This window comes from Martes martes (genome assembly GCF_963455335.1).
Source record: "Martes martes genome assembly, chromosome: 18".
In the NCBI taxonomy this organism is placed as follows: domain Eukaryota; kingdom Metazoa; phylum Chordata; class Mammalia; order Carnivora; family Mustelidae; genus Martes; species Martes martes.
Genome location: NC_137906.1, coordinates 28,828,361 through 28,851,452, shown reverse-complemented (window position 1 = coordinate 28,851,452; position 23,092 = coordinate 28,828,361). Strand labels below are relative to the sequence as shown.

At 54.7% G+C, this 23,092-nt stretch overlaps 1 protein-coding gene across 4 annotated transcripts in view; it reads right to left on the bottom strand.

The window, feature by feature from the left end:
* The window catches only part of ABCC6 (ATP binding cassette subfamily C member 6), a 46,533-nt gene that overhangs the window by 10,252 nt on the left and 13,189 nt on the right, over positions 1-23,092 (bottom strand). For all 4 annotated transcript variants that reach the window (XR_013968447.1, XR_013968448.1, XM_080831020.1 and 1 more), the window contains 16 exons: positions 21,735-21,938; positions 20,125-20,302; positions 16,657-16,818; positions 15,091-15,183; positions 13,479-13,682; positions 12,147-12,293; positions 11,187-11,274; positions 10,702-10,777; positions 8,933-9,059; positions 8,552-8,728; positions 6,143-6,310; positions 5,531-5,705; positions 4,023-4,098; positions 3,789-3,915; positions 2,056-2,263; positions 814-1,124 (listed from right to left, as the gene is read on the bottom strand). Coding sequence is in view for 2 of the 4 variants with exons in the window: in XM_080831020.1 (XP_080687146.1) it covers positions 814-1,124; positions 2,056-2,263; positions 3,789-3,915; positions 4,023-4,098; positions 5,531-5,705; positions 6,143-6,310; positions 8,552-8,728; positions 8,933-9,059; positions 10,702-10,777; positions 11,187-11,274; positions 12,147-12,293; positions 13,479-13,682; positions 15,091-15,183; positions 16,657-16,818; positions 20,125-20,302; positions 21,735-21,938 (2,521 nt within the window). In the remaining 2 variants the exon portion in view is untranslated. The remainder of the gene's footprint in view (positions 1-813; positions 1,125-2,055; positions 2,264-3,788; positions 3,916-4,022; positions 4,099-5,530; positions 5,706-6,142; positions 6,311-8,551; positions 8,729-8,932; positions 9,060-10,701; positions 10,778-11,186; positions 11,275-12,146; positions 12,294-13,478; positions 13,683-15,090; positions 15,184-16,656; positions 16,819-20,124; positions 20,303-21,734; positions 21,939-23,092) is intronic.

Genomic DNA, 23,092 nt, shown 5'->3' with positions numbered 1-23,092 from the left:
AGGAGGTGGACGTTAGTGGGTTTCACGGTTTATAGACGAGAAGACCTAGAGCCCAGAGGGACAGAGCAGCTGCTTCGGGTCTCTACGGCAAGTAAGTGGCAGGGCCCGGATTCAGACCCACCTCCACCTGCCCCCAAGGCTGTCCCTTCCCGAGTTAAGAGGACAGAGAGACCACATCAGGGGCTATGGCTTTTGTCCTAGGACCATAGCTTTTTTTCTACTCTATTTTTTATTTCCTGGGGTGGAGGGTGAGCTTCCCTCACAGTATCTGCATCAGTAGGTCCTGGATGGGGCCCGAGAATGTGAGTTTCTAACTAGCTCCCAGCTGGCACTGATGCTGTAGGTCTAAGACCACACTTGGAGACCCATGGAGTGAGGACAGAGACAGGGACAGCGTCCTGGTGACCACTGGCCCACTGCACTTCAGGAACGTAAGCCATTAGATTCTGTCCTCTTGTTCCAAGCTAAGGAGGCAACTGCTCAGGCAACAGCAAGAGTCAACCCTAATACGACAGCCTTCGAGACCTTGCCGTGTCTTCTTCGTTTCTAGATCACTGGGAAAGATCAAGCTGATTCCAGCAGCAGCACGGTGTGATGTGAGCTACTGAGAACCTGGAGGTGGACGTCTGGGAGACGGACATGAGTAAAAAGTGTTGGAAACACATTGTGGTTTCTCTGCCTCTGGGAGTTCTTCTAGGGACGGTCCCCAGATGCCCACTGGACAGACGCTCCCACCCAGAATCCGGCTCAGAGACAGGGGACTGGCTGGGGTGACCTGGGCTGGCCCTGGGAACCTCCTCAGTCTCTTCCTACCTGAAGCCCAGCGTAGAGGGCCACCAGCGGCAGGATGGCCACAGCTGCAAGCGGGGTGGCCACCATAATCGCCAGAATGGCCTCCAGGAGTCCAAAAACATAAATCAGCAAGGACCGGACTTTGTCTGGGATGTCCACATCGACTGTGTCTGTCTCCTTGGAGAAGTGGTTCAGCAGGTTCCCGAGGGGGGTCCGCTCAAAGAAGCCAATGGGAGATGGCACCACATCCCACAGAAGTCTCCGGAAAAGCAGGCTGGATGCCCGGATCCCCGCTAGGAGCACCATGGCCACAGAGGCAAACAGCCCAAGGGCTGGGGGGAGAGAGAGAGAGGGTGTCAGAGAATGACAGCTGAGACCGCCCCCCAACCACCCCATGGTGGCCATCTTCTGTTTTGACCACCTCGACAATCCCTTGATGGGCTGAACAGTGTGCCTCCCCACCCTGCAAACTCAAGTCCCCCAGGAACCTCGGAATGGGACCTTATTTGGGAATAGGATCTTTGGAGATGTTTTCAGTGAAAGATCTTGAGATGATACCACTCTGGACTTAGGGCGGGTTCTAAATCCAACGACTAATATCGTTACGAGAAGAGAAGACAACCAGGGGCACGGTGAGGTGATGTGAAGACAGGTACAGATACTACAAGTCAAGGACTGCTGGCCCCCAGCAGAAGTGGGAGAGAGGCGTGGGACCCGTGCTCCAGCAGAGCCTCTGAGAAGACCCAGTCCTGCCGAGAGCTCGGCTGTGGGCTTCTGGCTTCAGGACTTTGAGAGATGCGTTTCTGTTGTTCTAAGCTACCAAGTTTGTGGTAACTTCTGTCAGCTGTAGGAAACTAACCTAACCCCTTCCTCCTAGTGCTGATCTGTGTGCTCGGGATAACACTCACTTCCCTCCCCATCGCTGAGGGGAGGCAGACTTTATCCCCAGCCAATCCAAACACCACGGTTGGTCTGTCCCTGCCCAAGTCCTCAGGTGCCCCCTAACAACTGGGGGCCAAGATCCTGCATTTATTTGTTGATGAGTCTGGTACAGGCTCTGGGGGCTCCAGGAGAGGAGGGAAGTGCCGTGTCCCCCATGCCCCCAAGCCTTAGTGGACGGGTGCAGGTCTGCCCTCGAGACCAGGGTGTTTGCACGAATGTTCAAGAAGGAGATGATCAGCCACGGACAGGCAGACCAGGGATCCCTGAGCACCTCGGAGGGGGCTGGGAGGATGGAGGGTGAGGAAGGCCAGCGAGGGGTACCTTGGAGGCAGCCTAGGAGCCCGAAGATCGAGCCCCGCAAAGCTGCCTGCGTCTGCCGCCCGTCCACAGTGGGGTCGTCCGCCCACAGGCTCAGCCAGTAGCTGGAGCAGAAGGAGGCCACTTGCTGGCAGAAGAAGAGGAAGAGTACATAGAGGCAGAGGGGAGCCCCTACAGCCCGAAGGTAGGTCAGGTACAGGGTGGCCTTCACCTGTAGCACATGGAGGGGAGATGGGGGCAGAGAGAGGCCCCGGGGGAAGGAAGGGAGGAAAGACCACGTGAGGCTCTCAAAACACGTTGACAGGGCAGATGGAGCCATGACGCAGACCTTATCCATCTTCTCTTGGTGCCCCCCACCTGCAGCACCATCTCTCCTTGAGGCCCCCACCTCGGCTCCAGACCCCCCTTTGTCTGCAGAACCCTCAGAGGACCAGTGGGAGCCGTAAAGGGGACAGGTGGTGGCCCTTCCCGGCTTGGGAGTGATTTACTGAGCACATACTATAGGACAGGCATATGTCTCTGTCCCCATCGTAATTCCCACCTGACAGATAAGGAAACTGAGACATAAAGAGGTTTAGACCCTTGCCTAAGGGTTAGCTGCCACAAATCTGAAGTTCGTCACGTGGCTGTAAGCCAGAGTGAACTCCTGGAAACATTCAACCCAACCCCATCGTGCTGTTGCTGACCTGTTCATGGCTTTTTCTTGCTTTCAGAAGAAATTCCAAAGTTCTAGTCTATCTCTCTAAGCTTACTTCCTACTATTTGCTGGTCTCATGGGATCCCCTTCTTTTCTCTGGCACCCTAAGCTCCTTCCCACCCCGGAGCTTTGCACCTGCTGTTCCCTCTGCCTGGAATGCTCTGCCCCTGCTCTGTCTGTGGCTGGTCCCCAACCCAGAGCCCTTCTTTATTTTTTAATAGCATTTATCGTTATGTGATACCACCTTGCTCAGTTGCCTGATGGTTTGCTGACTCTCTCCCCCCACTAGTAGGCAGTCTCCACCAGAGACATCACCTGGCATGGAGTGGGGGTCCTGTACATGTTTTCTGGGTGGATGAGTGGGTGGATGGCTGGGTGGGGAAAAGGGTGATTGGGTCAATGGGTGAATGAATGGGCAGGTGGGTGGATGGATGAACAAACGAGTGAGTCTGTAGCTGAGTGGGTGCATAGGTGAGTTGATGGATGGATAGGTACGTGGATGGGTCGATGGGTGGGTAGACGGTTGGATAAATGAAAAGGTGGGAGGCTGGGTGAGATAGATGACTGAGTAGATGGGTAGGTGGATGGATGGGCGAGTAGGTTGGATGGGGTGGGTGGTGAGTGGGTGGAAATGTAGGGGGACCGAGGAATGAATGAGTAGGCAGGTGGATGGACGGGTGGACACAGCGTCATAGAAGAAAAAAAAAATAGTTTAAGCTGCAAATGCTGACTGTCCTAGATTGAGTCCCAGGTTGGTGCCTTGCTCGCTAGAAGAACACAAACTCTTTAAGACCTCAGTTTCTCCATCTCTAAAATGGGGCTACCATCTAATTACAGAACAGGTTGAAAGCATTAAGCAATATGAAGTATCTGGAGTCTTACTTGGCACACGGCAGGTGTTCAATAAAGGGGAGTCTCCCTGCTCCCACCCAGTGCAGTATCTATCGGATGGGAGGTCTTGAGCCCCCAAGGGGTGGTGGGGGGGAAGGTGAGCAGCCGTAACAGTGGAGGCAGAGGGGAAGGAGCAGCTGGCGGTTACCCTGCCATTCCGCACGCCGTCCTCTGCTGTGGGCTGTCCTGCCCACTCGGGCTCATCTAGGGCAGCCCCTGTCTGGGCCTCTGAGGTGGTACCATCCTTCCCAGGGACTAACTTCATGGACCTGCCACTGAGAGGAAAGGAGGACAAATCAGTTTTCCTGTCTGGGGGGTGTGTGCACCGAACCCTCAAGGCCATTGGTAGCACTCCCCATGCTTAGCACCACAGCGGACTCACCTCCCAGGTCCACCCGTGGGCTTCTCACATCCAGCAGAGCCTCTGGGGTCCTTGGCCTCGGTCGTGAGTTCTGTTTCTGCAAGGTCAAAGGAGTCCTGTCACACGATAGGGGTCACTACTCGGGTTCTGGGCACCGGCTTTGACTCCCACTGGCTATATGGCATTCACTTGTCTGAGCACCTGTTTCCTCCCATCTGGCTCTTGCAACCGCTCTCCATCCTCCCTGGGTTCTTCCGGGAACGTTATTCCTTCAATCACTCATTCATTCACTCACTCAGCAGACGTGATCACACACCTGCTACGGACTTGTGCCTGCAATGTTCTTTTCTGGTACCTGCCTGCCAACCCCAGGAGTCACCTCCCCGAGAAAGAACCCTCCCTCTGTCCATCCCCCAGGCCAGACGGGTTCCATCTCCAAGCTCCAGGATGGTGGCACTGTGAGTCAACACTTGGGATTTCTACCAGGGTGAGCCAGAGCTCACCAGATGTTTTCAGACAAGGCAGAGCCTGGGGCTGGGGCCCCTGACTGTGTCCTTGCTTTGTCGTTGTGGCGGGGGTCAGGGTCGGGGCAGCGTCCAGCCCACTCATGAAAAAGCACATACTCTGGAACCAAGCCGCTTGGGTTCAGCACTAGCCACTTAGAAGCTATGTAAGCTTGGGCTAGTTCCTTCACTCTGCACCTCGGTTTTCTCCTCTGTGAAATGGAGGTGAGACGGCCCTGACCTCACAGAGGCACTGAAATGATTCAATGAGCTCACACATGGGAGGAGCCACTCACTGTGGGTGGGCTTGCATTGGTGGCTTCCCTTCTAACGCGTGGTCATTTTTCCAGCACGCGTTGTGTTTTCTGGTTATTCGAAGCCCTAGCTACGGGACACCTGGGTGGCTCCGTTGGTTAAGTGTCTGCCTTGGCTCAGGTCATGATCCCAGGGTTCTGGGATCGAGTCCCACATGGGGCTCCTTGCTCAGCGGGGAGCCTGCTTCTCCCTCTGCTTGTGCTCGCTCGCTCTGACAAATAAATAAAATCTTTAAAAAAAAAAAATAAATAAAGCAGCTGCAGCTGCTCTAGCTAGCATGTCGCAGGCCTTCTGGCCTCCAGCCACCAGGTGACCACCTTGCTCAAGCCCTGTAGCAGTCAGGAACCCAGATGGCAGATTTGAACACCCCCACATTCTAACCTTGTGACCTCAGAACATGTGTCTTTGCCCACTTTGCTCATTAGAAACAAGGCAGTGAAGACTGCATGTGCCTCACGGGGCTGTTGTGCAGATCGGATGAGATAAGTTATGTAGGGGCCCTGAGCACTGTCCCTGGTTCACAGCAGGTGTCACTGGCTCTAACCAAGGGGATAGGTGGCCTCTTTAGAGTGCTGTCTGCTTCCAGGCCTGGCCCCCCATGAAGGCTGTGGCCAGAGCATTCTAGTCACACCAGTGGGATCCTTGGAGCCTTCTCCCCAACCAAGGGTGGCAGAAGCCAGCCACAGCCAGCCAGCGAAGCCCAGCCAATACCTCCATCTCCACCGTCTCCTGGATGTCTGGCTGCATCCAGAAGGCGCACCAGGGCCCCCTTCCTGTGCAGAAGCTCCTGGTAAGGACCCATCTCAGCAATGGCTCCATCGTCCAATACCACGATCCAATCAGCCTGGGGCAGGACGTGGAGCACGTGGGTCACGAGAATCCGGGTCTGGCCAGGGAAGGGGTAGAAGTTACACTCCTGTGTTTGACCCAGTCTTCCCGAGCTGGGTGGGAGGGGGAGGCAGCGTCCTGGGGCTCAGTGTGGGGAGAGCGCCCCTTCTTGGACTCCTGCTCTCTTTCTTTATGTCCCAGCAGAGCAACAGAGGGTGTCCTTTAAGCTGTGTCTCGAACCAAGAAGACTCGGGCTTCCCCTGAACCTGGCCGGTGACCTGAGTGAGGCTGAGCTGGGAACAGTCTAACCAGCAAGAACTAGCTGCCGCTGTGGGCCACTGAGATGGGGACTTGTTTGTCATGTGGCATTGTCAGAGCCAAAGCCAACCACTGTAGAGGAAAATGAGACTCGAGGAGAGTGGTGGGGAGACAGACGGGGGTTAGGACTTCCCCTGCCTTTGGGCTGTGAATGGTGACATGTTTACCCGAACGTACCGTTCCATGGAGCAGCCCGCTAGGCCCGATGACCTGGTTGAAGACGTGCTGGCTGACGTGGGCGTCCAGGGCCGCCAGGGGGTCGTCGAGCAGGTACACGGCAGCCTTCCTGTACACGGCCCGGGCCAGGCTCAGCCGTTGCTTCTGACCCCCGGAGAGACTCATGCCCTGTGGCCACAGGAGAGGGACAGGGGCCTGGTGCACACCTGCTCATCAGAGTGAGGGCCAGCTCCCCATGCCCTTCCTATGGGGTCACCTGCCAGCTGCAAACGCTTGCTCTCAAGCCAGTGTCCCCCTTGGTCTCCGCCCAGCCGGGCTTCGAGGAGGAGTTAATCCACATGCTCTGCTCTATCCTCTCCTACCATCAACTTCTCCCTTGAGTCTGGCTTGTGTTCTCTTTTCCCCACCGTATAGTTCTGCCTTCCTCAAGGACACCAGTCATCTCCCTGTTGTCCAACCCAGTGCTAACCTATCAGTCCTTATTGTCTTTCATTCGTTCGTTCGGTCATTCATTCATTCGTTCCACTATCATTTTCCACTTATGGCTACCATACACCCAGTGTTCTGTGCTCCGGGGTACAGCAAGCAACAAGACCCAGTCCCTGCTCTCATGTACCTTATGCTCTAACAAGGGAGGATGGGAGACACGTCATCAATAAACAAGTAAAATATATCACCTGTGCTAGGAAGAATAGCAAAGTAGAATTAGCGTGTATGTTGAACCAGCATGAGCAGGTTTGCTGTGCTGGGTAAGGTGGTCAGGGAAGGCCTCTGCACTAGGGGGACATTTGAGTTGAGACCTGACCCAAGTAAGGGATGACCCATGGAGCCCTGGGAAAGAGCTTTACAAGCAGATAGAACAGCAGGTGCAAAGGCCCTGAGGTAGGAAATATGCTCTCAGTGTTTAGTGAACATCATGGAGAGATCCATGTGGCTGGGGTGAAACAGAAAAGGGGAAGCAATGATAGGAGATAGACTCAGAGAGAAAAGTGGGGCCAGACCTTGAGAAGCCTTGTTGCAGACACTCAGGACTTTGGCTTTGACTCTGAGGGAGATGGGAAGATCTTGGAAGATTCCAAGCAGAGAAAGGATGTGGTCTGCCCTATGTTTGAACAGAATCCCTTTAGCTGCGGCGCTGGGATTAGCCTATCTGGCATGAAGACAGAAACAAGCAGGGCAGCCATGTAGGGGTGGTTGGACAATACCAGAACACTCTGGGTCTGCTTCAAAGGTGGACCCAACAGGATTTGCTGATGATCAGATATGGGTGCATGTAAAGGGGAAAATCAAGGATGACACCATGGTTTGGGATCTGAGCTCTGGAGGGATGGAACTCTGGTCACTGGGATAGGGGTGAGGGTGGGTGGGCAGTTCCTGGGGGAGCACAGGTTTGGTTTAGGATATGATAGCAAGACAGAGGTAACAGGCAGCAGGCACTCCTTCCTTCTGCAACACTCTCCCTTGGCATCCAGGATGCCCTGTCCTCCTCTCTGGACAGCCCTCAGCCATACAGGGGCCCTCTCCTCTTCTCCAGGAAACCCACTTGTTCCCTTAATAGCAAACCCTACTTTTTCACTCTCCACTCCCTAATCCAAGGTAGGGCAAACTTTTTCTGTAAGGGGCCACACAGTAACTATTTTTTTTTTTTAAAGATTTTATTTATTTATTTGACACAGAGAGAGAGATCACAAGTAGGCAGAGAGGTAGGCAGAGAGAGAGAAGGGGAAGCAGGCTCCCCGCTGAGCAGAGATTCCCAAGGCGGGGCTCGATCCCAGGACCCTGAGATCATGACCTGAGCTGAAGGCAGAGGCTCAACCCACTGAGCCACCCAGGCGCCTAAACACAGTAACTATTTTAACCCCAGTCTCCATGACAACTGCCCATCTCTGCCCCTGTCATGCAAAGCAGCCATTGACCGTGGTAAATGAGTGAGCGTGACCATGTCCGCATAAGACTGCATTCGAAAAAATGCACAGTGGACTGGATTTGACCTGGGGGTCACAGTTTGCTGAACCCCGCCCAATCCGTAGCTCCAGATGCATAAATCCTATCTGTTGGACATCTCTGCCCCAGACCCTTTGGTGAGGCCCAGAGAGAGGAAGCTATCTGATCAATGTCATCCAGAAAAACAGGGCAGGGAGCCCAGATCACCTGACGCCCTGCTGCTGAAAGCCTCTGTCCACCAGTCCCTACCACGCCTCTGCTTTCGTCTCTATTTGTAATCACTCGCTTATTAGCCACTATTGATTGAGCTCCCGTTTGGCCCTGGGTGAGGCCCTCTGTCTGCCCCGTTTCCCTGCTCCCTTGTCTCCTCTTCGTCCCTCCCTCCACACAGCCCCACGGGTCAGGGAGGCAGTTGGTCCTGAGCTCCGATGCCTCCCCCTGGCAAGAAGGCCCTGAGACCCTCACCTGCTCCCCAATTTTGGTGTGGACCCCAGCAGGGAAGCTGCTCACGTCTGGCCACAGGGCGCAGGCCTCCAGGACCCTCTCCAGCCATAGCGGGTCCAGCTTCTGCCTGAAGCACACATTCTCTACCACGGACGTGTGCTGGACCCAGGCCTCCTGGGGCACGTAGGCCACGGAACCCTAAAATGCAACTCATTTGGCCATTAAAAAGCTGATAGGGATGGAGTTAAGAGCGATTTTGGAGAAGGAGGAGAAGCGGGGAGGGACGGGGAGGAAGGAGGTTAGGAGAGGGGAAGAGGGGGCAGGAGCTGGGGGAACAGGGAGGAATGGGAGGGCTTTTAGATTGGGGGACATTCTAGCAGACAGGCAGTGGGGCAGCCTCACCTTGATGCTCACCGATCCCTCCACCTTTGACAGCTCCCCGAGGAGGGCAGACAGCAGGGAGGACTTCCCTGCCCCCACGGCACCGACAACAGCCAGCAGACGACCCTGCGGCACAGTGAGGTTGATCCTGGCAACACAGGAGGGGAGACATGTCCCTGGGCAGGGCCCAGCTTGAGTCTGTGCAGGACTGGGGAAGCCCAGACGGAGCCAGCCTTCCCCGTTGGTGACTCCTCCAAAGGTCTTTCCCTCTCCCTGTCCCTGTCTGGCGACTCAAGCAGCCATCTTCGCCATGCACGTGCGTACGCACGCACACACGCATGCGCACGCACACGAGCAGACACGCGTAAGGCACGCACAGCCCACGAGTACAGGCACGCAGCCTCCCCCACAAAGTCAGACGAGCGCACACACCCACGCACACTCCACCTGCCACATACACGGACGAACACACGGACACATAAGCACACCCACAAGTGCACGCACATTTACACAAACACACCTGTTCACACCTGTGAATACCCACAGACATGTATGCACACAGAAGGTGACAGAAGAGGTTACCCGCCTTGCCCTGGTCTACGTTACTGCGCTAGGCTGCTCATCACGTGCCCTCTGCCCCTATGGTGGGCCGCAGCCCTTCCCCCACCCTATTGCCAGAGGGACTGTTAAAACCCAAGGGGGATCATGAGTTCCCTCCGCTGCTCCCCATTTCACTCAGGAGAAAAGGTAAAGTCCCAGCCATTCACGAAGGACGCCTAACCTCCCATTTCTCTGTCCCTTAAGCGGCTCTGCCTGGGCCTCACTGACCTCCCCCTCTCAAAGACCGCAGGCCAATGGTTCCCAAGCGGGAGGGACTGTGGCCCCTACCCACGTGTCATTTGTCACACCTGGTGGGGGTCGCTGCTAGAAACTGGTGGGTAGAGACTGGAGGTTCTGCTAAACATCCTACAAGGCCCGGGACAGCCCCTACAACAAAGAAATCTCCAGCCCTAATGCTGAGGTAGAGAAACCTTGGTCTAGACACACTCCTGCCTCAGGACCTTTGTACTTGCTGTTCCCACGGCCTACAAACCTCTTCTCCCAGACACCTGCAAGGCTAATTCCTTCCCTTTATCATGACCTTACTACTCATCCCTCTCCCTCGACATCACTCCCTTGCCCTAATTCCTCATTTGGGTGCCCCCATCAGAAGGTCAGCCCCAAGAGAGCAGCGCCTGTGTCTGTTCTCTCCACTCTGTCCCCTGGGCCTCCCACAGCGGCTGGCACACGGCAAGCATTTAACAACGACTACAAAGTGACTAGATGACAATCGACATGAAGACTTCCCAGCGTATTTTCTTTCCCTTCTTAATGGGGTGTTGGAATTGGACTGGCATCTTCGGTCACAGAGACCCAGTCAGCACTGGGAGGCTGGAGGAGACCGTGACCCGGGGACTGACACAGGAGAGAGAGAGAAGCAGACACGGCAGGTGAGGCTGGGTCGTGGGGCGCCTCTCGGCTAGGCCTCTCTCGGTGTCATCTTGGCCAGCTTGAGGAGCGGGGAGGTGTCTCCTTCCTGACCAGGGAGGCTCAGACTCTCTCCTGTTCCTCCATCTCCAGGAGTCCGGCTTCCCCAAAACTCTCTGCCCAGGGCTGGTTCTACCAATCTCCCTGCCAGCCCCAGCACAGACTAACCCAGCCTCCAGCGTCCAGCTGTCGGAAGCTGCTGGAGCCTCTGGCGTCTGCCTCCTGCCAACGGGAAGGACGTTTCCGGGGAGGCCGGGCTGTACCTGCGCAGGCAGGGCGTGCTCTCCCGGGACCAAGCGAAGGTGCCGTCATGAACGCTGACGCAGGTCTCCCCAACAGCTGCGGGACAGAATGGGGAAACCCAGGTAAGCCATGCTTGGTGAGTCTCATCGCACCACGGGGCCTGGAACCCCTCTGATTTTATTTCCTAGCTTGAGGAACACACGGCCGTGCTTATCTCCCTGGCCATTCTGCATGAGGGCAAGGACCTGGTTGGTGGGAGGGTTCAAGGCCGTACGGCCAGAGTGGCACATAGTAGGTGCTCACGAATCTCTGCTGAATGTCGACTGGGGGGAAACAGCATCGCCGTCCTCGTTCCCACAGTACACGGCTGACGGCCTCATCCGCACGTGCCATCCTGGCGCCAGCAGCCCCCCAGCTGGACCCTGGCATTTGGTCAGGGGGGCTGCAGGGGGGCTGCCGGTCCTGTCACCCCTCCCGCACCCCTCCTGGTGAAGTCTGCACTCACTGCATCTGGAGGGACTTGAGTCCACAGCCCCAGGATCCACTTCTTCCAGGCAGAGGAAGGCGGCCAGACGGTCCAAGGACACCCGGGCCTGGGGAAACCAAAGCCCCAGGTCACTGGTGCCCAAAGAGCAAAAAAAAAAAAAAAAAAAAAAAAAAAAGAACTTGAGCTTCGGGTGTCTGATGCCTTGGGATGTGGAAAAGCTTCTGGTCTCCCGAGCCCAGTACATTTGTAAGGCATTAGCACAAAGCTTTCTGAGTCACAGGAAACAGTGCACATGGAGGTGGGGACCATGATGGTGACAGTGACCTCCCAGCTCCTCTCTCCTAATTAGCATAATAGGGACAATGGGGCTGCTGCCCAGATGAGACCCAGCAGAAGGATGGAGGCTTGTCCAAGGGAGTCATCAGACCATTATCAGAAATAATTCCGGGGGTGCCTGGGTGGCTTAGTGTGTTAAAGCCTCTGCCTTCGGCTCGGGTCATGATCCCAGGGTCCTGGGATCGAGCCCCGCATCGGGCTCTCTGCTCAGCGGGGAGCCTGCTTCCTCCTCTCTCTCTCTCTCTCTGCCTGCCTCTCTGCCTACTTGTGATCTCTGTCTGTCAAATAAATAAATAAAATCTTAAAAAAAAAAAAAAGGAAATAATTTCAAACATCGTCCCCCTAGGGCGGCTGTTAAAATAGGGACGCGTCAGCAAGGCCACTTGCCTTCATCTCCATCATGGCCCAGTGTGAGTGGAGACAGCAGGAGACAAGAATCCACATAAATAATGCTTGGTATGGAAAAGAAATGGGCAGGCTGGTGCGTTGCTGTATCCTCTGTGCCTCCCTGCTTCTCTGCACCGTCCCTCTCCCCCCGCCTGGCCTCCTCCCCTGGGGGCAGTGTGGGGATGCATGGGGTTGGGCCTTCCCGCTAAACCCCTGCAAGGCTGCCCAGAGGGCCTCCCTGCCCCACCGCCTCACCTGGATCACGGAGTTGATGGAGAAGGGCAGGAAAGCCTGAGCCTTGTTGAGGATGGTGAGGACCGTGAGGGTCACAAATGCTTTCTCGGCGTCCATGGCGTTCTCCTCGGCCACCAGCGTGTGGACAGCAAACAGAACCAGTGCGGCCTGGTGGGGACACAGGGGCAGTGACAATGAGCTGGGAACCCGAGCCACCGGGCCATCTCCGGGGGCCCGCCATGTTGGAACATTCCCCTCCATCCGCCCCTCACCCCAAATTCTGCGAACCCTCCGGCCTCACTCCTCGTTCATGCAGCTGTGCAGTGTTTCTTAAAAAGTATGAGTGTCTTGTTGAAAGGAGCTATGTGTGCGGCCCCCGTTCTGGACCAGCAACTTTTGGTTCCTGGCATCTGGGGACGCCATGATGTTTGACTTTGGTAGCATGTGGGAGGTTCTAGACATGGGTGGGACTTGTGGTTCTAGAACGCCTTGAAGACGACCCTGGAGTTGTGGGCATCAACAGCACTTGAGGGGAGGGCCATGGGCACTGGTGGCATCTGTGGTTCCGGATGTCACTGGGTGATGTGATTTCTAGGTGTTGGCCGTGTTTCGGTTCTAGGTGTCACTTGGTGATGACACAATGATCAGTTGATGTAATGGTGACTCATCCATCCTGCTGGGGGGCTCTCACGGTTCTGAGTGATGGTACTTGTGGTTCTGAGTGTTGATTGTGTCGGCAACACCGGATGCCTGCCCCCCCTCCCTGGGGTGGGGGGTTCTCATCCTTCTGGAAATACCAGTTAAGGTCCATCTACCACCAGCCTTGAATATCTCATGAGGAGCTTGGATTATTTATTTATGTATGTGGCAGTGAGCCATTGCAGATTTTTAGCAACAGCGTGACTGGAGTCAGAGCTGTGCCTTGGGAAGGCTGATCGGGCAGCAATTAGTGAAATGAACTGGAGGACAGGACAGGCACTGTGCCCGTGTGCGGCCGCGGCAGCCATGTGATGGCCGGCGTCAGTGAGGACGTGGGGTTCTCCCCCTCCAGCTCCCTGCCCCTGTGCCAGAAGCAGCAGCAGTTCCAGACGCCTGGCACCTTCTACAGGAGAATGATGGACCTTATTAGCCACGACCACCTTCAGGGGAATTATCTAAGTGGTTAGCTGATCCAGCACAAAGCAAGGATCCCTGACAGAGGGAAGGATCCAGGAGAGCTACATTTGAGCGATGGGGTGGTCTGGAAAAGATCCAGGATCTGGGGGGCAGGGGCTCCACCTACCTTACCCACCTCCCACCCTGAGCACTCCCTCCCTTAGTCTGTGCTGTGCAGAGAGGCCAGGGTGACCTCACCAGAAACGTGGACACTTGGAAGGACACCAGAGACACGGAAAAGAGGAGGTTGGAGGTCCTCAAGGCGCCCAGCTCCTGGCTCCGGATGCGCAGGATTCTTTCTAGAAAGGCTCCGTCCCAGCCGTGGGACTTGACTATCTTCATATTCCCCATGATGCTGCTCGTGAGCCGTGCCCGAGAATCCTTCTGCCTCATGTGCTCTTGCTGGGACCGGAGGGAGGAGGAGGACAGAGGTCAGGGAAATGTCAAGAATTCCCCTTCTGCAAAACCACCACACCCCGCCTTTAGCAAATGCTGTTGATTCTCCCTCCACGCCAGGCCCCAAACTGTCTGCCTTTCAACATCGCCCTCCCCACCATCCTGGCCCAATTCGTGGTCATCGAGCCCCTGGACCACTGTCAGTGCCTCCTCCCTCCTGTTCCCGTGCTTCGGCCCTCATTGTGGTGGTGACAGATCATGGGCCATCACGGAAGGAAGCAAGACTGGGGTAGGGGTGGAAGAGACTGAACCCTGAACCAGCCTGGAGTGACACGAGAGCTATGATGAGGAGGGACTGAGCACACAAAGAATGGGTAGGTGAGGTGGACGGGATAGATGGAGGGGACAGCATGACCCAGAGGACAGACAGTGTGGTCCGGGAGGGTGTGGGGGAGGGGGAGCTGGGCTGGACCGTACTGGGACATGGAGGTCAGCCAGAGGAATGTGGGCTGAGTTTCCCTGTGTTTCACCAACAAGGGGCTTCCTCGCCAGGGCAGGTGTGGAGAATGCCTTAGAGGAGGCCAGACAGAAGGCTCCAGAAACAGTGTCTGTGAGACCTATCTTTCTCCACCCTCCCCTCCTCCCTCCCTCCATCCAAGTGCCAGGCGTCCTTCTAGAAGCTGAGATCGAATCAGTGCATATTCCCAAGCGCTGTGAAAGTTCCAGTCTCAGGAGAGAGAGAGCAAATCCAAGAGCCGGGCACGAAGTGACAAGTGCTATGGAACCAGATATCACAAGCCAAGTTGACGAGCAGCTGGGCATGAAGGGGAGGGACATGTTGCTATGGTAACCAGGGGCCAGTGAGGGCTCAGGGGTGGGGAGACAGGGCCCTCTTGGGGGAGGGCTAGTCCTAGGCAGAGGAAACCAGAGGAGCAAAGGCCCTGAGTAGAGCTTGAGGATTGGGGGAGGGCAGTGGGGGAGTAGAGTGAGCCGGGGTAGGGGGCCAGGAGGCGAGCCCGGATCACAGCTGCCCTGCTGGACACCGCAGGATCTTGGCTTTGACTCTGAAGGAGATTCCCGGGTAGGGATGAGGGCAGAAGCAGAGACTCAGGGAGTGTGAGACAGGGGCAACATTCTGGACATGTCTGCTGATGGATGGCATGTCAGGAAAAGATGCATCAAAGCTGACCCATGGCTGGTTTGTGGCCTGAATGCTGGAGGGGTGCAGCAGCTGTCCACCGAGATGGGGATACCGGGCGGAAGGCAAGGGTCTGAGTGCCGTGAAAGGCTCATGCCACTCTGTCCCCCCCTCCCCTCCTCACCTCCCCGCACCTGCGCCAATGTCAGTCCCATAACCCGCAGGCTTCCCCTTCCCACTTCCCACCCAGCGTGTCCCTTCTCCCAAATGTCATACCTGATGCTGTTTCCTCTTCTTGGTGATGAAGAAATTCAGAGGGAGGAGGCTCATGAAGACAGCGATGGCAGTGAGGGCAGAGAATCCTAGAAGCTGGAGACAGAGAGGGTGGGATGCCACAGGACATCTCCAGGAGCCCAGCTGATGTCCCCAAGAGATTTGGTCAGACTTGGGTCCTAAGGCAAGGGACGCCAGGGAAGCTGATGAGAGCAGCCAGTGGACACCTGCTGAGGATGGCGTCCTTCTCTGTCATGTTGGGGAATGGTCCACCTCACCCAGGGGTGCTGGAGTCATATTCAAGTAGGTCATGCTTCTAGGCAGGACAGGGCAAGGGTGTGTGCCTGACCAGAATGGTGAAGTCGGATCTCCAGAATCAGGGTCTGAGTTCAAAATCCTGGCCCTGGCACTTACTGGTGTGGCCTTGGGCAAATTACTTATCCTCCCTAAGCTTCAGCTTAGACCCTGACTCCTGGGTGAGGTGACTTTAGAACAGTTATGTTCCTTCTTGCCTGTGGTTTCTCTATCTGGAAAATGTGGAGGTGGGGTTGGCGTAAATGATTTCTAAGGGGTTGTGACTATTTGAAATTCCACCCGAGGCCACATGTGCCCAGTTTCTAGACAAACCCCACCCCTCTTCAGACCATGGCCCTCGGTTTCCCCTCTCAGCCTGAAGGAAGGCTATTTCCCTAACTAAACACCGAGCCCGCCAGGATCATTTGTGCAACAATTGTGCCACCCAGTGGCGAAGTGGAGAAGTGCCCAGAAGGCTAACACCGGCCCCCAGCCAGGGTTGGAGCAATAATCCAAGAATGGTGAGGGGAAGGTGAAGCTTTCTCTGGCAAAAACAGTTATCACTTGGGAAACATGCTACAAATGCTACCTGTGGTAACCTTGATGTCCATCTGTCCCCTCTTAGCCAGGTTTCAGGGGGGACCCTCTGATGTTAGGGGATCAACTCCCAAAAGGCCAGGGAAGTAATGGGTGTGTCTTTGGTGGATTTGCTTGGGTCAGGGGTCCACCCACCCATTTACTCTGCTTTTTTCCGTGTCCTTCCTTGCCCTCTCTCTTCCTGATAATAACATCTAACATTTATTTATTTTTAAAGATCTATTTATTTGGAGAGAGAGAGAGAGAGAGAGCACGCACAAGCACATGCTTGAGAAGGGAGAGAGGCAGTGGGAGAGAATTTTCACTCAGGATCCCTGCTCTGCGTGGAGCCTGACACGGGGCTTGGTCTCAAGACCCCTGAGATCATGACCTGAGCTGAAACCACGCGACAGACGCTCAACCGACTGAGCCAGCCAGGCGCTGCTCACATCTAACATTTATGCACTGCAGGGCAGGAACTGTTGGAAGCTATGGCCACTGCATGCTGGGCCCTGGATACAATGTAGCAAGTCAGAAGGGGTCCTGGCCCCAGGCCTCACAGGGTGGGGGACAGTAGGAGGAGATAACACACAGTCACCAGGATGTACAGTGACCACATAGCCCAGGATGGTATTGGGGAGTAGTCTCCACCCACAAACATTGATAGCCTCGCCCAGGGGTCTGTGAAATAGGGCATACCTGCCAGAGATAGATGAAGCAGATGGCCATCCAGATGATGGTCATCCACAGCCCGTTAAGGTAGATAAAACAGTCTATCAGTCGCTGTACATCCACGGACACCAGATTGACCACATCACCCACAGCACTGGCCTTTCTGGAAGCACTGGACAGGACCAGGACCTGGGCAGGGTGGGAGGATCGAGATTTCAGTCTGAGGGAGGGACAGGACGAGTACATCCCTCTGTCCCCCCCCGCACAGACGGAACAAGGGCACAGCAGCCTGGCCGGCCTGGATCAAGGCTGGTCTGCCCTTTGCTGGCAGAGGCAGGTCTCCGTGCACGCATCTGTAAAGTGGGCCAGGAAATCTCCCAAGCCGCCCTCCAAGGGGCCGTCAGGAGAATTCAGAGGACGACAAAAACAGAAATGCTCTGGGATCCCCAGAGCACTGGAGTGACAAGTTAGTAGCATAACACGCCAAACCCTGGGGTTTATGATGATCATGGTGGTCCTTTGCTGAGTGCTCCCTACGTCCCAGGCCCTGTGCTAAGTGAGCCGTGTCGTCATTTTCTGGGACGGAGCAGATCCCACAGCCAGGTGGAGGAGGGGCTGTGGCATTTCATTCCATCTGCAAGGCCACGGATAAAACACTCTATTTTTATATCACTAAGGAGAAAAAAAAATCAGTGCAATTAACTTGAAACACACGAGACACATCTTGATTACAGAAGGGTTAAAAAAGTGATCAGAGAATCAGTGAAATGCAGAATGACTCACCCCACTCTACAGCCAAGGAAACTGAGGCACAGAGAAGTTGACCAACTTGCCCAAAGTTGGAGGGCTTTCTAAAGTCTGGGCCAAGCTTGGAATCCGGGATACAAGGCCTGACACGAGCTAGACGGGGTGGCAGACCAACCCCCACAGGCATTTCAGGTGCCCCTCACACCCCAACATAGTTCTCTGGCAGCCCCAGATGTGCCCTGGCTCTGGGGTCACAATGGACCCCATCCAGCCCATTGAATGCTAGGTTCTATTTTCAGTCTTCTCTGCTGAGTGTGTGAGGGAAGAAGTAAGGGGGTGAAGGAAGTGAGCCCGGAATGACTGAGTAGAAAATTTAAAAAAAAAAAATCTTTTTAGGGGCACGTTGATGGCTCAGTTGGTTAAGCATCTAGCTCTCGGCCACAGCTCAGGTCTGGACCTCAGGGTCATGAGTTCAAGCCCTGCATTGGGCTCCAGTGCTGGGCATGGAGCCAACTTAAAAAAAAAATTTTTTTTTTATTGAGTACCTACTCTGAGACTCACAGTGAACCGAGTGCTAAGAATATGGCTGTGAACCACAGAGGCAGGTGGCTTGCTCTCCCAGGAGCAGAGTTTGAGCTGGGGAGGAAAATTAAATAAAGACTTAGAGTTCATTCTCTTTTTAAAAGATTTATTTATGGGGCGCCTGGGTGGTTCAGACGGTTAAGCATCTGCCTTCAGCTCAGGTCATGATTCCGGGGTACTAGGATTGAGTCCCACATCTAGCTCCCTGCTCAGCAGAGGCAGAGAGCCTCTCCCTCTGCCTGCTGCTCCCCCTGCTTGTGCTCGCTCTCTCTAATAAGTAAATAAAATCGTTTAAAAATATATATTTATTTATTTTATTTTAAAAAATATTTTATTTATTTATTTGACAGAGAGAGAGATCACAAGTAGGCAGAGAGGCAGGCAGAGAGAGAAGAGGAAGCAGGCTCCCCGCTGAGCAGAGAGCCCGATGCGGGGCTCGACCTGAGCCGAAGGCAGAGGCTTTAACCCACTGAGCCACCCAGGCGCCCCTATTTATTTATTTTAGAGAGAGAGCAAACGCACATGAGCAGTGGAGGGGCAGAGGGAGAGGGAGAAGGAGACCCCCTACTGTGCAGGGAGTGACATAGGGCTTGATCCCAGGACCCTGAGCTCAGGACCTGAGCCAAAATCAAGAGTTGGACGATGCTTAACTGACTGAGCCACCCAGGCATCCCATTCCTCATTCTTTTTTTTTTTTTTCTTATAAATGCATACAAATTTTGTCTTTCTTTTTATTTTAAGATTTTATTTATTTATTTGACAGAGAGAGATCACAAGTAGCAGAGAGGCAGGCAGAGAGAGAGAGAGGGAAGCAAGCTCCCTGCTGAGCAGAGAGCCCGATGTGGGACTCGATCCCAGGACCCTGAGATCATGACCTGAGCCAAAGGCAGCAGCTTAACCCACTGAGCCACCCAGGTGCCCCCATTCCTCATTCTTTAATGATACTTAGGAGAAGTGTTAGGAAGAACTGTTTTAAAATATCATTCAGTAATATTAGTAATATTATGCAATAATAATAATAATTATTATTACAGTTACCTATTAGCAAGGTAGACTGTGGGCCAGGGTCTTTATCGTGATTTTCACAGGAAAGAAGGGCCAGGCAGGGGAAACAGGATTGGCTGGTTGGAATAATCTCGGTGGATTCCGGGGTGCAGGAGCTGTCCCTCATGGTCCGGTACCTGGCCCTGGGGTGATGAGGGCAGGTGTGTGGGGGCCCAGAGTGTTGAGAGCCCCGTCAAGGGGGCGACTGGGCGTGTGAGCTCTGGACTGGTTCGTTGGCAGATGAAAAGCATACACCCACTGAGTCATTTACTACCTCTAGGAACTGGCTAGCCCTGGGCAGGCGGGGGCATCCCTCCAAGGTTACCAACGCCCTCGATATCAAAGCATTGGATGTGGAAAATAAGACACAGTTAACGTGCTTAATGCACAGCCATCCAGGAGCTGCTCCCTGTGCACCGCTTCTCCCCCAGGGAGCAGCGCAGGTGTGAGAGGAGATGCATGGGGTCTGGGACACCCAGGCTTGGGTGCTCCAGACCCCATAGGAGCCAATATCTCTTCTGCCAGATTGTCTTGTGGGCTTCGCTTCTGGACTCCTAAGGAGATGTGAGTCACTGCACCAAGAGAAGCCCAAAGCTCTGGCTCCCCACCAGGTGTTTGTACTCCATTGACAGAATTTTCAGCCCTAATGAATTTACCAATGGGTCGGGAGTCATTTTTGCCATAAGCAGTGTTACCTGGTAACATAGCTAACAGCCCACCTCTATCCGGTTTCCACACAGCCCTGAGATTAGCCCTTTCTCCTCATGGCGGGGATGAGGGGAAAGGTAGGTTTATGGAAAGAAATGGAGAGGGTGTGTAGGTAGTAGGAACAGCAAGTGCAAAGGCCCTGAGGGGGGAGGTTGCCTGGTATGTTTGTGGCTGGAGTAGGTTGAACAAGAGAGGTGCGTGATATGATAGAGTTGGAGAGGGTCAGATCACTCAAGGTCTTAGGGAAAAAAACAAGGAGGTCAGTGAGAGCGACTACGAATGAGTAAAGTAATCACTGAGTACATTTTCAGGCACAGATGATATGATGTGACCTTTTTGGGCTAGAACATTTATATATAGATTGGGACAAGACAGGGGGATGGGAAAGACCCACCCCTCTCCTCCAGGGCTCACCTTTCTGTACACCAGGCCCGTGATGGCCGTTCGGATCCTCATCTGCAGCACTTTGACCCTGTACATGAAGTGTTGCTCCAACAGCGATTGCAGGGAGGCAGAGAGAAACATCAGCACGGCGAGGAGATAGCCCTTCCAGGCCGGGGTTGTGGGATTTCCCATAAACTCCAGAAAAAGGCTTTTGAGAGAGGGAGGGTACAAGTGGTGAGAGAAGGCATGTGTGGCTGTCACCTTGACCTGAGCCTGGTCAAGGGTGGAGGGTCAGACAGCATGGTAGATACTTTTGCCAAGACGGCTGCAGTGATTCCTTCCACCATCCACAGGCACTCACTTCCAAGGTGACGGCTGTTCCTTTGACCAAGAGGTGAGGTTTTTTTTTTTTTTAAAGCTTTTATTTATTTATTTATTTTATTTGACAGAGATCACAAGTAGGCAGAGAGACAGACAGAGAAAGAGAGGGAAGCAGTCTCCCTGCGGAGCAGAGAGCCCGATGCAGGGCCCGATCCCAGGACCCTGAGATCATGACCTGAGCCGAAGGCAGAGGCTTTAACCCACTGAGCCACCCAGGCGCCCCAAGAGGTGAGTTTTTACCTCCACCTGTCATGGGCTCAGCTGTGTCCCTGCAAAATACCTATGCTAAGTACCAACCCCTGGTATTTTAGAATGTACCTGTATTTGGAGCTTGGGCCTTTCAGGTGGTGATTTAGTTAAAATAAGGCCATTAGGGTTGGACCGTAGTCCAATCTAACTCCTGTCATTCTAAGAGCAAATTAGCACACACAAGGAGATACAACGGGCATGCACGCACGAAGAGAAAACCCGTCTAAGGACCCAGCAAACGGAGAGAGAGTCCTTAGATAAAATCAATCTTGATCTTGGACTTCTGGTCTCTAGAACTCTGAGAACATAAATGAGTGTTTTCTCAGGCTCCGAGCCAGTAATCCTTTGTTACAGCAGCCACAGCAAACCAATACACCATTCCCTGAATCTGGGCTGGTCATACAGCCAGCCTTGGCCCAGAAAACCCGGTGGAGGTGAGACCGTGTCAGCTCCAAGCCTGGGGCATCAAGAGAAAATGCAACTTTCACTCTGTGTCTTCAAGCCCTGCCAAGGGGCCATGTGAACAGCCGGAGCAGACAATGTGGGGTATGAAAGATGACGTGGGGCAGAGACAAGCTGTCCCCGCTGAGACCCTCTGAGACCAGCCAGCCTCCCAGCCGACCACATAGGCCCATGAGTGAACCCCACAGAGGAATGAAGAACAGCCCAGCGGAGCCCAGCCCTAATTGCTGTCCCACGTTACCGTGAACCCAAGAAGTGGTTGTTAACCCCTCGCTTTGGGGCTCTTTTGTTATACAGCAAAAGCTAACCAATACAGTCAGGTTAGTATTCATTCATTTTCTCTCTCTGAGAAAATGTCACTTTCTCATTTCTTTTTTTTCCCCTTCCTCAGTGTCCTTTCCACTCACCCACTCTCCAGGGCCCGGAGCTCTAGAGGACTAGGCAGAGGCAGAAGGAGAGCTGCTACCCCACCCCCACCCCCCAGCTGTTGGAAAGACGGCATCAAGGAAGGGACCACCATTGACAAGGCCCCAAAGGCCTGGACCCACCTGAGGAGCTTGGGGACAGCGAACCTGAAGACATCAGAGATGACAATGGCAAAGGTCGCCAGGAGGAAGGTGGAACGGGACATCTGCCAGATGGCCCTCAGCAACGGGCCCCTCCGGTCCCCTTCTTGCTCCAGCAAGGGCTCTGTCTCTGGGGTCTCTACGCCACCGCTTCCTTTCTTTCTAGCTGCTCTCACCTTGGTGCGCCTTCAGGGATAGGAGAAATGGGTTCCGGGTCATTGCAATAGATTGAATATTTGCATCTCCCCAAACTCATCTGTGGAAACCTATCCCCCAGTGTTCTGGGGAGGGGGGGGCTTTGGGGAGGTGATGAGGTCACAAGGGTGGAGCCCTCATGGGTGGGATTAGTGCCCTGATAAAACGGGCCCCAGACAGCATCTTCCTCCTCCCACCAAGGACAGAGCCCGGATACAGCTGGCCCCCCACGAGAGTCCACATCAGTGGTATTTTAAATATTCCCAGAGGTGGCATCTGCGTGCCCAGCAAGACCAGGCATTACAGGGCTGTTTTTCTGGCAAAGGGGACGAGTGGGCATGGATTCAGCCATGTTCCCTCACCTGTTCTTCTCTGCACCCCAGAGGGCCCCTTTATGAGACAACCGGGCAGGGGAGGGACCGGGCAGGGGGGCAGCCCTAAGGCATGATGGTTGTTGCCGGGAATGCACATGCACTGAGCCCCTCCTGTGTGCCAGGCATGCCTTAGTCCTCCGAAGAAGCTGGCAGGCGAGGTGTTATGCCCATTTCACAGATGAGCAGATGAAGGTTTAGAAGGAACTTGGCCCACAGTGGGGACGTTGAAGCCCTGGAATTTGATCCCAACTCTGTCCCTTCAGAGCCCAGGCACTTGGCAAGCCACTGATGCAGCTGCCCCCTTTCCCCCCAACAACCGGCTAGCCCAGAGGTGGTTTGGAGCTGGTCTAGAACCGGTTTAGAATCACAGCTGGTGTCCGTGGCCCTGGGACTCTCAGTCTGGACAAAACGCAGGGGGAAGGGCGGAGGAGGGGGTGGGTGGGAGAGCCAGCTGGCCAGGTCCTCAGCTACTGAGAGCCCAGGGGCTGTGTGGCCTTGGGTCTGTATGGCCTGCCCTCTTTGGGTCTGTGTCCTCGTGCGTGAAAGGATAGAGTTGGTCTCACTCTCTGCGCTCCTTCCAGCTCTGTCAAACTCCGGGGTTAGCAGTAATTTCACTGCGTGTTTACAGAGCTGGGGCCCAGGGCCAGGCCCTGGGATCAGCCCTTTTCCTGCAACAGCTTATCGATTTTTTTTTACCTCCCTGCCTGGTGGCTGTCATGGGCTCCCTCTTGGACCTAGGACACGGAGGTTCTAAGAGCTGGTGGCAGTGGC